The following is a 17,048-nucleotide window of genomic DNA, read 5'->3' as shown; positions in this document are numbered from 1 at the left end:
TGTATTGTAATGTATACGGTCATGACTGTTATAAAGATTTGTTAAAAAAAAAAAAAAAGCCTTCAGCACTGCACTTCCGCCTTCATTGGGATACACGTCGCTCCAATGAACTGCAGCGGCAAATGAGGCATCTATTTCTTAATATCTATGGTAAACATGAGAGAGAGAGAGAGAGGGAAAACTCTTGCAGTAAAGGAAACCTCTTGCCGTAAACATGAGAGAGAGAGAGAGAGAGGGAAACCTCTTGCCGTAAACATGAGAGAGAGAGAGAGAGAGGGAAACCTCTTGCCGTAAACATGAGAGAGAGAGAGAGGGAAACCTCTTGCAGTAAACATGAGAGAGAGAGAGAGGGAAACCTCTTGCCGTAAACATGAGAGAGAGAGAGAGAGGGAAACCTCTTGCAGTAAAGGAAACCTCTTGCCGTAAACATGAGAGAGAGAGAGAGAGAGAGGGAAACCTCTTGCCGTAAACATGAGAGAGAGAGAGAGGGAAACCTCTTGCCGTAAACATGAGAGAGAGAGAGAGGGAAACCTATTGCAGTAAACATGAGAGAGAGAGAGAGGGAAACCTATTGCAGTAAACATGAGAGAGAGAGAGAGGGAAACCTATTGCAGTAAACATGAGAGAGAGAGAGAGAGAGAGAGGGAAACCTCTTGCCGTAAACATGAGAGAGAGAGAGAGGGAAACCTCTTGCAGTAAACATGAGAGAGAGAGAGAGGGAAACCTCTTGCCGTAAACATAAGCATGATGTTTACTGCCAGTAAAGCAAGGAGCACACGTGTGGAAGTCATCATTTCATAACATATACGAGCCTCAGTCATCAGGGCAGAACACAGTATATGACTCACCAGGTGAAGCAACTGATACAGAAACTAACCGCATCTGATCAGATATCAACAGTTCAACACATCAACAAAATACACCATGTAGGATATATACCCTTATATTTCATTATATTTTAGTACAGTATATATTATATACCTACATGACTTCATTGTTTGTTAACCCATTCTGGACAGGAACCCCTTTTGGTGTTTTAACTAAGCATTATGTTATACTTTAGCTATTGAAAAATAGCAGATCTACAAGCTCGTAGCGCGCCACCGAGTGGCGCGCTACGAGCTTGTAGGCCTGCTATTTTTGAAAAATCGTAAAAATGCGGCACAAATCTTTGAATATGTATAATATATTCTTTCAGAGCGAACGTTTTTTTTTTATTTCGACGTCAGGCCTAATTGGACTGAGGCCGATTCTAAAAAAAGCGCCTTCGAAATCCTTACCTAAATTTTCTGAAAAACCTCAAATATTTATATAGTAGTATATATAGTAGTATATAGTAGTTTGAATACTGTACATACTGTACAGAACCCCAAGATGGGTTCCCAGTCCAGAATGGGTCAAATGGTTCAATACAATATTGACTGCAGGGTCCATCATTGATTATTTGATTGTTGTTTGTTCAAAGTAAACACATGTGTATCAGCAGATTTCACTGTATTTTTCATTGACTTTAACGTGAGTATATAATACCTAAGCAACTAACTCCAGCCAAATAACACTTAACCAAAATGAGATCTGGTAATGATGATCCATGCACAGTTTTCTGAAGATTTCCGTGTTTGGGCCCTGCACACAAAAACATAAGACCAGTAAACTGAAACATGACACCCCACGCTGTGTTACGGTAACCGGCTCTCCTAGTGGGAATGTATGTCACACACACACACACACACACACACACACACACACAGACACACACACACACACACACACACACACACACACACACAGACACACACACACACACACACACACACACACACACACACACACACACACACACACACACACACACACACACACACACACACACACACACACACACACACTCAGCTGACAATCTTTCAAAACCAAAACAACCAAAGAAATGCCCGTCCTTCTCTATAGTCACCATAGAAAGAGGAACAAGGAAATCCTGCTTTCAAAAAGAACACCATGTTTACTTTTAGCTTAGTTCAGTAAACGGTAAACGTGCATACACTGCAATTAAAAGAGCAGCTGGCATGCACCAGTACTGTACTGTAGAGTCATGGAATGCATAAAGTCACGGACTCATTTCCACTGCGGTCCGCACGAAGTTAACCCATTTTGACCTGAGATCAGATTCTAAAAAATGTCTTCTACATCCTGGCAGTTTTCTGAAAAAGCTATGTTTCTATGTCAGTCGTTCTTCGATTTAAAAAAAAATAGCAGACCTACAAGCTCGTAGCGCTACGAGCTTGTAGGTCTGCTATTTTTCAATAGCTAAAGCATAACAATGCTAACACCAAAAGGGGTTCCCGCCCTTAAAAGCATAATAAATAATGACCACCAGGCAATGATGACATCATTGACATTTCAAGGCTCACTTGGTGGCCAGTTCTTTTTTTTTTTTTTTAACCTCAATTATGACGAACATTATAAACAAAAACAAAACATAAACCGTGTGGCAGCAGCAATGAATGAATGAATGAATGAATGAATGAATGAATGAATGAATGAATGGATGAATTAATGCATGGCAGCAGTGAATACTTTACCAAGACATTATAATAATGATGAGGTGATATTCTGATGAAGACAGCAGTGCATATTAAGTAGGCATACAAAGATGAAAATAAGAAGAGGTGGGGGGGGGTGATATATAAACTAAGAATAAATGGACACTCCAGTAAGTATATTATTGTTGTTGTTGTTGTTGTTGTTGTTGTTGTTGTTGAAGTCTGTGGTCATGTGTTCTGTTTTTACTGCAGTTTAAATTAATACTAGGACATTTTAATGGTACTGGAGGAATTATTTGCAAACATGACGGCGAATCCTTAACCCCATATTTTGGGACGGGAATCCCTTCTGGAGTTTTAAGCATTCTGTTCTACTTTAGCTATTTAAAAATAGCAGATCTACAAGCTCGTAGTGCGGCACTCGGTGCCGCGCTACGAGCTTGGCCAATGGTGGCCAATGGTGGCCAATTACAGATGATTTTTGGGGGTCCTTGACATGACATTGAGCACCACTGATACGGAAACATAGATATTTTCAGAAAATATGTCAGGATTTAGAAGACTTTTTTTGTTTTGTTTTTTTCGACATCAGGTCTAAATGGGTTAACAAAACAGCGGTCTTGTTACCGGAAGGTCGCCAGTTCGAATCCCCGGACCGGCACGTTCAAATTACCACCGCTGAAGTGCCCTTGAGCAAGGCATTGAACCCCTACCATGACATGTTCTATGAGCAGGGTCTGGCTGTAAACAAGCATCTCGAGCTTAGTCCATTCACCCTGGGTAAACAAAGAACTTTGCTTTTTTTTTTGGGAGGTTTGGGTCAACATGGAAGGCATTCTGTCTGGTACGGTACGGTACACTATAGGCCTTACGTACTGTACACAACGTTTTGAGGCGCTTCTAGGAATTATTGACAAAAACATATTGTGCAACTTCCATCTACAAAATGTGCAGGGACGTGTGTTCTTGTACACAGTACACTGTCTGTATGGACCACATGCGAGAGCATATCGAAAGCATAATGTCTTCATTTTGCTTCTCTGTCTTTTGGTCAGGGCCGGATCTACCATATGGGCACTTTGGGGCACGTGCCCAGGGGCCCTTGGGCACCAGGGGCCCTTGGGCTCCACAGAACATTTCCCTGCTAATCCGAATTAAATAAATGGTGTCTAAAAAGATTAGTGTTTTATTGTTGGTGAGAAGGGCAGCTGAAAAGTGCAATTGTGTGTGAAGCAGCAACAATGCGCTAGATTGGCTGTCACTCTGGGGGGGTAGGCGACCGGAAATAGGCCAATATAACGGCAATAAAAACTGCCCCAAAACGGCTCCGAAACAGCAGAAATGTTGCGCGCGTGTGAAGGGGGGGCCCTTCGAGCTTCAGTGCCCAGGGGTCCTCAGAGGTGTTAATCTGGCCCTGCTTTTGGTGTTGATATTTTGCACGACTGTATTTCTTCTCAGGGAGTCGGGGCTGTAGCTAGGCTAGACGTTTCCTTGTTAATAATCGATATACATTCTGCTCTCTTCCCCTGCGGTAATAACTGTTTTAGTGGGTTTTGCGCTGGAATATTCGAGCTCTAGCTGTCGGTCTCATGCAGCGCTAGAAACCAGAGGAAAAAATAAGAGGAACTGCTGTAGGGCTTACATGCACATTATCTATTCTGGTAAACAACAAGACTAGATTTTCTCGTTGCTGATAGAAGTAAATCATCATAAAGGAGGCCCTCGCGGCAGCAGCACACACAGGGAATGTACTCAGATGTGGATTGGATCTACAGTAGATTGGATCTACAGTAGATTGGATCTACAGTATCACGCAACATGAAAGATCTTATACAGTTGGAGGCCATCGATATTGTCCTTTTCTTTTTGCTGAGGTTTGCGTGATCTGCGCAAAAGGACAGTTAACCCATTTTGGGGCGGGAACCCCTTTTGGTGTTTTAAACATTATGTTATAATTTAGCTATTGAAAAATAGCAGATCTACAAGCTCATAGCGCGCCACCGAGTGGCGCGCTACGAGCTTGTAGATCGGCTATTTTTGAAAATCGTGAAAATGTTTATTTCAGAAAACTGGAGGATTTAGAAGGATTTTTTTTAAATTTTGAGGTCAGGCCTAAATGGGTCAAATGATAAGGGACAATATCGGTGGCACCCAACTGTAGCTGGTGGCTGGTACTGTAGCTCACAGAGTACTCTGTAGCCTCTGTTGTCGGAAATAGTCTTCCTGGCAAATGTAAAGCAGTGGTTCCCAAACTTTTTGACGTCAAGGACTCCCAAATTGACACCAATTAGCCTGCGAACGCCCCATTTGAAATGGTATGCCATGAGGGACCCCCAAACGAGAAGGTTTCTTTTACGGCTCTAGCAGTGATCTTCAACCATTTTCAACCACAGTTTGATATGCAACAGGCTATACGGACCCCCATTTAATGGCATTTCTATCTCTGGGACCCCAATTTATATTGTAAAAATCAATGCTAATGTAACTCTGATCAATGCTAGTGTACAAATGGAACCAAATGGACCATTTGAACCATTTGTACACTCTCTGAGTTACAGACCCATAAGGGTCCATTTGGTTTCCCGACTATCATTTAGCTGGGGACCCCCTGGAACTCCCTCAAGGACCCCCTGGGGGTCCCCGGACCCCACTTTGGGAAGCACTGATGTCAACAATAACACCTGGGTGTCTGTAGGTGTGAAACTGAGAGACATGCAGCTGAGATGATCTACTAATCTACTAGTGTGGTGGGAAAAAAGTACTCAAATGTTTTTTTTACTTAAGTAATCGTATCAATACTGCAATGTAGATGTACTCCGTTACAAGTTTAATAAGTCCCTTATTCAAAATGTACTCAAGTAGAAAGTACAAAAGTAACGGCATCAAAATGTACTTAAAAGTACAACTTTCACAAGTTCAAAATGTGTACAAAATCTTTCGAAAATTGCAGATCTACAAGCTCACAATGCGTCGCGTCGCGACGCATCGTGAGCTTGTAGATCTGCTATTTTCAAATGACTGAGATGTACAGTGTGTATAGGGTTGAAGTGGCTATAATGTATGTTTTCTAATCAAAATTAAACTCTACAAAGTAACTATAGTAACTAAAGTTTTCAAATATAATTGTAGTGGAGTAAAAAGTACACATTCTGGCTCTGAGATTTAGTGGAGTAGAAGTAAAAAGTACACATTCTGGCTCTGAGATTTAGTGGAGTAGAAGTAAAAAAGTATTGGAAACACCTCAAAATTGCACTTTAAGTACTAGTGTTTAAGTAAATGTACTTTAATAGTATAACTTTCCACCACACTGATAATAATACGTGTACAGTACTATCGTACAGTACTATCGTACAGTACTATCGCCTATACTACACGGGGTATGAAAACAATTCCACTACCATGTAAATAAGATCACTTTAGCTTCATGAGTGCTGCTGCCGGGGCCTGCCTGTGAAACTGAAACATTTCACACAAGGCTAAAAATACACACACACACACACACACACACACACACACACACACACACACACACACACACACACACACACACACACACACACACACACACACACACACACACACACACACACACACACACACACACACACACACACACACACAGTGTTTTACTAGTACCTACCCCCCCCTATCTGAGCCCTTAGAGCAGGCCCAGCTATTTGAAACCCGAGAGGGAGGGGAGTACGTTGGTTCGTTCGTACGGGAAGGGAAACACCCACACGGGGGAGGAGTAGCTGTGTGGTGTGTGTGTATAAATACAGGCTGTGGATGGGGTGCAGTCACATTAACTTCACTTCAGTCTGGGACTAGAGAGGAGGACACACACACAGCCTTCAGCACGGAGAGATATACTTGAAAATACTTTTTTTTTTTCTTTTTTCTTTTTTTTCCTTTTTTTAAGGGAGTACACAGCATGTCCGATATGCTAGACAACATTCTCACACGGGTGAGTCATAGGGTTTTTTATTTTGGGAGGGGGTAGGGGGGGGGTAAACGTTTGTTTATCCAGCCTAGATATATCATGAAGATATCTAGATAATGTAGAAAGAATGAATACTCTATGAATGTCAAAAAAATATATATATGTATTTTTTTTTTTAAATGGGTTTATTTGTTTGCCTTGCATAATGTCACAGCCTATGGTTTGTTTGTCTGTTTGGTTTGTTTTTAAAATAGGCCTAGAGAACGAATTGATGTTAGATTCCGTGATTCATCGAGTGCTGTTTGCCAATTTCCAGATATTGTGAAACTACGCCGTACTGTACTGTACTGTACTTTAGTCCTGACACGTCCACAGCGTTAGCATATCTCTGTACAGCGTTCTGTAACGCGTTTCATTATGTTTCATTATGCATGCAGGATATATCACTGGAAATGGAAACGCTGCTTTTACAGAGATTCCGGTGTTCAAATAACAATAAGTGACAAAATAGTTTAGTTTAGTACTATTTGTACTGTATATGTAGGTCACCGGCCGTGTTCAATACTGTAACTTTATATGTCTTTTCTACATATTCCTAGCCTTTTAGTATGAAAGGATTTGTCGAATATAATCTCTATTTTATCCCGTAGAGAATAGAAACATTCCTGAGAACGTCGTTGTTTTTGTTTGTGGAGGAAAACACTCCACAACTTGTCGTTTTCTTTTTAAAAGTATGTAAACCTGTTGGCTTTAGAAGTGAACCGAACACCCGCCTTATTCTTATCCTTTCTTTCTTTGCTTTTCCTCCACAACAGAACTTTCAGAACTGCATGGCTCTGGACGACGCCTTCCTACCACCACAGCAGCCTCAGCTCAAAGCTCCAGGGTCCAGTCGGTTGAACCGGTCGGTCTCCTTCTTCTCCTCTCCCTCGCCCTCCTCCTCCTCCTCCACCTCCAGGCACATCAGCCTCAGCACTGAGCACGTCAACAACGACGACGACGATGACTTCTGGCCCGCTGACATCTGGAGCCGGGCGGCGGCGCTGGCCAGACCGCAGCTGCCTCTCCGGGCCGACCGCTCCATGAGCCTGACGGAGTCCAGCAGCAGCGCCCTGCTCCTCACCTCCCTGGGCTCCTGTCTGAAGGGCCTGGAGTCCTCCTCCTCCTCCTGCTCCTCCTCATCCTCCTCTGGGGGGGGTGTAGCCCCCCCGCCGGGCTTCCCCCCGCTCTCCTCCTCCTCCTCCTCCTCCTCCTCCTCCCTCACCAACCAGGTCCCGCCGTTCCTGCTGCCCTCCAACCGCTACAAGACGGAGCTCTGCCGCGGCTTCCAGGAGAGCGGCAGCTGCAAGTACGGCAGCAAGTGCCAGTTTGCCCACGGCGAGGACGAGCTCCGCGGCCTCTTCCGGCACCCCAAGTACAAGACGGAGCACTGCAGGACTTTCTACAACTTCGGCTACTGTCCCTACGGCACGCGGTGCCACTTCATCCACGAGGAGAAGGCCTCCGGCGTCTCCCTGGGGGCCGGGAAGTTCCAGAACCAGCGGCTGTCGGCCGGTGCCACGGGCCAGAACCCACGTCACCAGCTCCGCCAGAGCGTCAGCTTCGCGGGGTTCCTCGGCGCCTCGCGCAGCTCCCCTCCGCCCACGTCCTGCATGCCTCCGTCCTTCAACAACGACCCCAACCTGGGCTTCAGCCGCGCGCCCTCCGTATCCCCGCCGCCCGCCGACCTCCTGTCGCCCATGTTCGGTGTGGACGGCGTGCAGCGTGAGGCCGCCGCGGCCATGGCGTTCCAGTTTGGCCACCGCTACCAGCAGCAGCAGCAGCGGACCCGGGCCAGCACCGGGGACATCCACGCCATTCCTCTCATAGTGGAGCCCAAGCCCTCGCGCTGTGTGTGCGGCGGCCACGGGAACGCCAGCTACCCGACGCTGAACCCCGGAGGCGGCAGAGCGTTTCCCGCCGCCTCCATGGAGCTAGACGGACACCACCAGCACCAGGAGCTAGACGGACACCACCAGCACCAGGAGCTCAGCGGGCTGTTTGGGTCCACCACCACCGCCTCCTCCTCCTCCTCCTCCCACCACGGGGGGTTCATGAAGCACGGGGTGGCCCCGGGGGGCCTCCAACGCTTCTCGTCCGAGGACTCCCTGGAGGACAGCTACAGCAGCAGCAGCGGAGGCTCCAGCGGAACCGAGTCGCCCACGTTCGACGGCGCCGCCGGCAAGAGGCTCACCGTGTTTGCGCGCCTGTCCCTGTCTGACTAGAACCCAACCCAGCACAAACCCAACAGAACCAAACAGAGGAGGACTGTGACTCTCTCTCTTTCACTCGCTCCCTTGCTCTCTCTTAGAACCAGAACTGTTCACAACAACCCCGTCAGGCATTTATGACACAGCAACAAACACTTAATTAATGTACATTGTAAAAAAAACTACAACTGGTCGTGGACTATAGCCTAATTGCAGGAAGACATTGTTGACATTGTTTTGGTACCCAAGCTGTTATCAGAATCTATTTTTATACTTTAGTAACTTTTGTGTAGCCTCTTTTTACATGTTGTGTATGATGTGGTCTTCCATGAGACATTGGATCCTCTGCAGGCCTCGATGACGACCAGTTCCTTTGATACTGAGCGGGACTCAAGCCTGATGGACAGTCCTGTAGTGGCTGATTGACAGTCCTGTAGTGGCTGTGGGGCTTTTTATCAGTATTGATACTAATTCCTCTTCTCTAAAGATGATTCCCCTCTCGTCCCACACAACTCAAATCTTCAGTGTTAATCTCAACCTCCAGTAAAAATTAACACTCAGATTTTCACTGTGTAGTCGTTGTTGCTTAGGGTTTACACCGGAATGGTATTTACGGTTTAGTTTTTAGTTTTAGTTTTTCTTTTTTTTCTTTTTTTAAACTGGTTTCATAATACACAGTAAAAATCCTGGGTGGTAATTGAACTCGTAAAACCGCTTCCTTTAACTCTGAAAGATGAAAGTGGGTTTTTCAGAGTCAAATTAACACTCTTCGTAGTTCCTACACAACTTTTTGATACAAAAAATTCAACAAAAGAATATTATATTATTGACATTATAAATATATATTTATTTTCCATTCAACTCAGTTCCATGGACAGTTTTATCTGTATAGCCTTTGAAAAATCAACGTGACCTCGGTTCGGATGAGTCACTGTTGTTCGATATGCCATTCAATCTGTGATATGCACTTTACGGTTGATTTTATTTTTTTATTTTTTTGTTTTTTTTTGGGGGGGGGGGGGGGGGGGGGCGGGAGAGACCGTCTGTCTACCTGTAGCATTCAAATCAAAGCTTTACACTTCACTGTGTCCATGCCGTATGTCCAGGACGAGCCCTGCGTTGCACAACCAGCCCCTTTTAAGCGTTTTTATTGAACTCCAAAGAGTGCAATGAACTCTAAAGGATTAGTACCGTGTGCTCCGTGTACAGCATGCATGGCTCGGTGTGCTCCGTGTACAGCATGCTGGGGCTGGGGGGGACATTAGGCATGGTCGCCATGGTGCCTGGAGACCCTGAGTAATGGTGCTAGTTCACTATATGTCACGGTCCCCATATGTGTGTGTTCGTGTGCGTGTGTGTCTGTGTGTGTGCGTGTGCCTGTGAGACATTGCCATTCTCTCAGAGACCCGGGGTGTGTGTGTGTGTGTGTGTTGTTCAGAATGGTGTTTGAAAAGGGGCGGAACGTCTTTAAAGATCAAGTCCGTGCTACATTCTTACAGACAGAAAGAAGCCGTTTGTTTGGAATCAGTAAACGTCTTGACGGTCTGAATGCATTCTGCAGCCCCTTCTCACCATGTCGCCAACACGCCCTTTTTTTTTCTTTTCGGTTGCGTAATGTTCTTGACAACCCTGGTTGGTTCCAAACTCTGAAGGTCAGAGACAAGCCTATCGGCACCAGGGCACTGTAGACACCGCAGTATTCCTGTTGTTATGGTTGGTTGTTGGTCGGCTTATTTGCATTATTATTATTTTTTAATTGTATAGAACTTAAACTAATATATTTATTCTGATATTTATTTGTGTTTTAAAAGAAACAAATGTATTTTGTACTTATTTATGGAGAATTATTCCAAGGTATGTGAAAACCAATGTGAGAATTTGTGAAAAAAGGAAAACAAAAAAAAAGAAGAAGAATGTTATATTTTTAATGACCTGAAAGGGAGAAATTAAACTACAATTAAAGAACAAAATAGATTGTGAGATTGTGTTTGTCTCCTTTTGCTGTTTGACTGAATCTCCATTTACCATCAAACCCTTTACAATCTCTCGTAATTACTTTGATATGCAATGCTAATATTAGAAAACAACAACATATATGTCTCCCGTGCTTCCCAGAGACAGACTCCGTTAGCTAGATGCAAATGATAAAATACCATGTCTCAAACACTAATATTGTTTGGAATCACAAGCATCTTCATATGCTGAACATTTCTCTACTGCTACTACTACTACTATTACTACTGCTACTACTACTACTACTACTTTGATTGATTGATTGATTGAAATATTTATTAACAGTTTGCAGAATTTCAGTACATTTCAAGCACAAACTCAATACAAAGACTGTTAACTGTGTGGACGACCCAATTAAGCATTACACTTGTTTACAAGAGGGTCCACCTTGTTCAATTCATCAAAACATTTAGAGACGTACAAATAGACACTTCTATATAGTCAAAGAACAGAACAGGAATGAATCATAAAGGGAAAATAAGAAACATACCCTGTATACAGTGAGGGGAAAAAGGGGTGGGGGGGGGGGAACTACTACTACTACTACTACTACTACTACTACTGCATAATATAAATTAGGATTCAGGCCTATAGCTTCTTACATTTTGAATACATTACTCTTAAAAAAGGTCCATATCAGGGGGTCCTTGTCACTCTTACTTTGATATAAGACTTCATTCCTCAAAGGCATTTTTGATATATTCTTCCATACAGTATGTCGGCATATTGATGTCTGATCCTCTCAGAACTCACACAGCGCACCACACTTAGCATCAAACTGCTATTCTGATGTTGGTTACTTCAGGTATATTCATTTTGCCATAATCCATAAATGGGTGCAATGCAATATGCATCCATGTGAAAAAATAACAGAATTTTTTCATTTTCACGATTTTTCAAAAATAGCAGATCTACAAGCTTGTAGCGCGGCACCATGGACTACATGAGTGTCACTGCAGGGCCCCATGCACAGTTCTGCACACCAGCCCAGACTGATAGATAGCAGATAAAAGCCTGCTGATAAGACAGAAGAATACTGCCCTAGTGACTCATGGTAACCTATAGCTCTTCAACTGATTCAACCATTACATCTCTCTCTCTCTCTCTGTCTGTCTGTCTCTCTCTCTCTCTCTCTCTCTCTCTCTCTCTCTCTCTGTCTGTCTGTCTGTCTGTCTGTCTGTCTGTCTGTCTGTCTGTCTGTCTGTCTGTCTGTCTGTCTGTCTGTCTGTCTGTCTGTCTGTCTCTCTCTCGCTCTCTCTCTCTGTTTTGTATACAGTCATGCACTGTGTGTTTGTTGTGAATACAGTTTGGAAAGCAGCAGTATATTTGGGACAAAAAACTAGTTCACAGTCACACGCACACACACACACACACACACACGCGCACGCACGCACGCACGCACGCACACACACACACACACACACACACACACACACACACACACACACACACACACACACACACACACACACACACACACACACACACACAGTTGTGTATTAGGATGTGATGATGGACACTGAACTACAGTACTGTATCTTCAACAGTCATTATTACGTGGAGCAGATAATGTTCATGGATTAGATATGAGTCAAAATGGAACAAGATTACAGTTTTGCTTTATATTTATTTTAATTGAAGGTAGATGCATTATTACTATTAGTAATAGTATTAGTAATAGTATTAGTAATAGTATTAGTATTAGTAGTATTAGTATTAGTATTAGTATTAGTAGTATTATATGGATAGTATTGATCCCCACCCTGGACACAACAGATTGTGTGTTTTGTAGTAGTATTAGTAGTATTATATGGATAGTATTGATCCCCACCCTGGACACCAGATTGTGTGTTTTGTAATAGTATTAGTATTATATGGATAGTATTGATCCCCACCCTGGACACAACAGATTGTGTGTTTTGTAATAGTATTAGTAGTATTATATGGATAGTATTGATCCCCACCCTGGACACAACAGATTGTGTGTTTTGTAATAGTAGTAGTATTAGATGGATAGTATTGATCCCCACCCTGGACACAACAGATTGTGTGTTTTGTAATAGTATTAGTAGTATTATATGGATAGTATTGATCCCCACCCTGGACACAACAGATTGTGTGTTTTGCCGTCACAGAGAGGGTGGAATGCTGAGGGTCATGAAGGCTATAAACTGTGGTTGCTCCTCTGATGGAACGGATTTCCAGGGATTCCAGTGTGGGCCGATCTGTTTGAACTAGCTGAGAGCCAGAGATGAAGCCTGACTGACCACTGGGATCGTCATTAATTAACCCGTTTAGACCTTGGGAACGATTCTACAAATGTCTTCTAAATCCTGACAGTTTTCTGAAAAACCTCATGTTTCGATGTCAGTCCTTCTCAAACATTTTCATGTAAAGGACCCCCAGAAATATATGTAATTCGTAGCTTGTAGATCTGCCACTGTCTGTCTGTGGAACTGGCACTGGACATGGGCCACTGTCTGTCTGTTGAACTGGCACTGGACATGGGCCACTGTCTGTCTGTGGAACTGGCACTGGACATGGGCCACTGTCTGTCTGTTGAACTGGCACTGGACATGGGCCACTGTCGGTCTGTGGAACTGGCCCTGGACATGGGCACTGTCTGTCTGTGGAACTGGCACTGGACATGGGCACTGTCTGTCTGTTGAACTGGCACTGGACGTGGGCCACTGTCTGTCTGTGGAACTGGCACTGGACATGGGCCACTGTCTGTCTGTGGAACTGGCACTGGACATGGGCACTGTCTGTCTGTCTGTTGAACTGGCACTGGACGAGGGCCACTGTCTGTCTGTTGAACTGGCACTGGACATGGGCCACTGTCTGTCTGTTGAACTGGCACTGGACATGGGCCACTGTCTGTCTGTTGAACTGGCACTGGACATGGGCCACTGTCTGTCTGTTGAACTGGCCCTGGACATGGGCCACTGTCTGTCTGTGGAACTGGCACTGGACCTGGGCACGTCTCCAGGGCAAGTGATTTCTTTGGAAACAGAGTGCCAAGGGACTCGGGAGACCTCTTGTTTGTTGCTCTTTGTCTCCATAGCCTGATAGTTGTTGCTTTACATAACGAGGCCAAACAGTAGTAGGCGGGGCCAAACAGTAGTAGGCGGGGCCCACAATATGTTGTGTTGCTTTTCGGTACACCAGAGCACCCATGCATGGTTACGGATCGTTTTAGAAGATTTCAAAATTCACTTAATTCAGTGTTCTCTTTTCGATTCTTATAAAGGCACACTCTCTTGTTATGTTTCTTGCATGTTTTAGCCTTTAAAAACGTTCCTTCGTTTTCGTTGATCTTTGATGCATCTTGTTTTGTTTAAAAAAGAGCTATACAAATAACATTATTATTATTTTAATAGCTTTCTACTACGGGGCTAAAAAGAGCAAAGATCAGGTTGTCAGGTTGAGGGACTGTACATCTGACACCGAGACCTGCAGCACAGGAGTCCCTCAGGGGACTGTGCTGGGCCCCCTTCTCTTCTCTTCACCCTTTACACCAGGGGTTCTCAACCCGTGGGTCGCGACCCCTCGAGGGGTCGCCAAATTATTTTAGGGGGTCCCCAAATTATTTTCATAGCGCGCGGTGGCGCGCTATGAGCTTGTAGATCTGCTATTTTTCAATAGCTAAATTATAACAATGCTTAAAACACCAAAAGGGGTTCCCGCCCAAAATGGTTTAAGGTTATTGTAGCAGTCAATTTATATTGTGGGTCGGGAGGGGGCGGGGCGGGGGTCCCGAGACATTGCCAAAGCATTTCCGGGGGTCCCCGGCCAAAAACGTTGAGAACCCCTGCTTTACACGGCAGAGTTCAGACACTGCACAGAGATGTGCCACCGGGGGGGAGGAGGGGGAGTACAGGAAGTGATTGAGGACTTTGTGGACTGGAGTCACCTGAACCGGCTTCAGCTCAACGTCTCCAAAACAAAGGAGATCGTGATTGACTTTCGGAGAGTCTGTTTCCTGGGGGGGATTGGAGGTCGAGGAGGTCAAGTCGTGCAGGTTCCTGGGCGTGGAGCTTGACCATAAGCTGGACTGGTCAGTCAGACACAAACTGTCTGTATAAACAAGGGTCAGAGTAGGATGTATTTCCTGAGGACGCTGCAGGCCTCTTTCAACCTCTGCAGGAAGCTGCTACAGATGTTTTATCAGTCAGTCAGCGTTCTTTTCTATGCTGTTGGGGGGGGGGGGGACGCCAGACAGACAGAGGGACACAGCCAGACTAGACAGACTGATCAGGTCTTTTCTATGCTGTGGTGTCGTGTTGGGGGGGAGGGAACGCCAGACAGACAGAGGGACACCCACCCCTTTTTTCCCCTCACTGTATATGTTACTTTTCCCTTTTTATCTCCTTTATGATGAATTCCTGTTCTGTTCTTTGCAAGAAATGTGTATTTGTACGTCTCTAAATGTTTTGATGAATTGAACAAGGTGGACCCTCTTGTAAACAAGTGTAATGCTTTATTTGGTCGTCACAGTTAACAGACTTTGTATTGAGTTGTGCTTGAAATGTACTGTAATTCTGCAAACTGTTAATAAATATTTCAATCAATCAATCAAGACTGATTAAGCCAGCCGGCAAGGTGACAGGCAGGCAGGGACCAAGCCTGACTCTGTGGTGGTGATGGCAGAGAAGAGGACTCTGGCCAAGACACTATTCCCAGAAAAGCAAATGTAGTAACAGGTTTTTATCCCAGACATGTAGCACAGATAGATCCTTTATCCCAAGGGCCATTAGACGGTGCAATGACTCAATGGGGGCCGTGGGGGGGACGAGACGAGGGGGGGGGGGGACACGAGGAGCTAGGGAGGGGGTTGCATTGGTTAGTTAATGTTTTTGTTTTAGTTGTGTTGTGTTGTATTCTTAACACTTATACCGCCGGCATTGCAGTAGATGTACGTCAATTAAAGCCTATATTATTTAACCCATTTAGGCCTGATGTCGAAATTTAAAAAATGTCTTCTAAATCCTGACAGTTTTCTGAAATACCTGGTGCTCAATATTTCATGTCAAGGACCCCCCCTCCACCGGACTGGGTCTTGATAATCCGGATTCAAATTCCAAAATACGGACCGTCCGTCCGTCCGTCCGTCCGTCCGTCCGTCCGTCCGTCCGTCCGTCCGTCCGTCCGTCCGTATTTTGGAATTTTAATCCGGATTATCCGGAAAAGTAGTCAAGACCCAGTCCGGTGGAGGGGGGGCTGGGTCCGAGTCAAGACCCAGTGCGGTGGAGGGGGGGCTGGGTCCGAGTCAAGACCCAGTCCGGTGGAGGGGGGGGCTGGGTCCGAGTCAAGACCCAGTCCGGTGGAGGGGGGGCTGGGTCCGAGTCAAGACCCAGTCCGGTGGAGGGGGGGCTGGGTCCGAGTCAAGACCCAGTCCGGTGGAGGGGGGGCTGGGTCCGAGTCAAGACCCAGTCCGGTGGAGGGGGGGCTGGGTCCGAGTCAAGACCCAGTGCGGTGGAGGGGGGGCTGGGTCCGAGTCAAGACCCAGTCCGGTGGAGGGGGGGCTGGGTCCGAGTCAAGACCCAGTCCGGTGGAGGGGGGGGCTGGGTCAGAGTCAAGACCCAGTCCGGTGGAGGGGGGGCTGGGTCCGAGTCAAGACCCAGTCCGGTGGAGGGGGGGCTGGGTCAGAGTCAAGACCCAGTCCGGTGGAGGGGGGGCTGGGTCCGAGTCAAGACCCAGTCCGGTGGAGGGGGGGCTGGGTCAGAGTCAAGACCCAGTGTGGGAGGAGTCCGAGTCGAGACCGACTCAAGACCGAGACCAGATGTATTTATTTGCAGGTAAAAGCGCCACACAGCAGCTCTCTCATAATGTCTGTGTGAATCAATGGGCTCCTCATAACATGAGGTACAATAAGACTCTCATAATGTCTGTGTGAATCAATGGGCTCCTCATAATATGAGGTACAATAAGACTCTCATAATGTATGTGTGAATCAATGGGCTCCTCATAATATGAGGTACAATAAGACTCTCATAATGTATGTGTGAATCAATGGGCTCCTCATAATATGAGGTACAATAAGACTCTCATAATGTATGTGTGAATCAATGGGCTCCTCATAACATGAGGTACAATAAGACTCTGTAGCCCTGCATGAGTCCCTTAATGGTCCGAGACCAATTAGGGACTCATGATAGACCGAGTCAACACCGAGTCAAATTGTGTTCGAGACCGAGACCGACTGAATGAAAACGTGGACTGGAGCGCTGCAGACACCAGCTCTGGACTGGAGCTCTGCAGAGTAGACACCAGCTCTGGACTGGATCGCTGCAGAGTAGACACCAG

At 45.5% G+C, this 17,048-nt stretch overlaps 1 protein-coding gene across 2 annotated transcripts in view; it reads left to right on the top strand.

Annotated features, from left to right (window-relative positions):
* Positions 1-10,709, top strand: part of LOC306931883 (uncharacterized protein) — a 64,427-nt gene extending 53,718 nt beyond the window's left edge. The window contains exons 1-2 of one of the 2 annotated variants that reach the window (XM_079513547.1): positions 6,390-6,504; positions 7,296-10,709. In XM_079513547.1, the coding sequence (XP_079369673.1) occupies positions 6,472-6,504; positions 7,296-8,744 (1,482 nt within the window). In that variant the 5' untranslated portion in view covers positions 6,390-6,471 and the 3' untranslated portion in view covers positions 8,745-10,709. Of the gene's footprint in view, positions 1-6,389; positions 6,505-7,295 lie in introns of those variants that run through there. The other variant, XM_079513548.1, reaches the window with a different exon arrangement.
* The last annotated feature ends 6,339 nt before the right edge of the window (positions 10,710-17,048 follow it).

The sequence above is a fragment of the Electrona antarctica genome (genome assembly GCF_951216825.1).
Source record: "Electrona antarctica genome assembly, chromosome: 11".
NCBI classification, from domain to species: Eukaryota; Metazoa; Chordata; class Actinopteri; order Myctophiformes; family Myctophidae; genus Electrona; species Electrona antarctica.
This window is presented reverse-complemented; position numbering and strand designations above follow the sequence as displayed.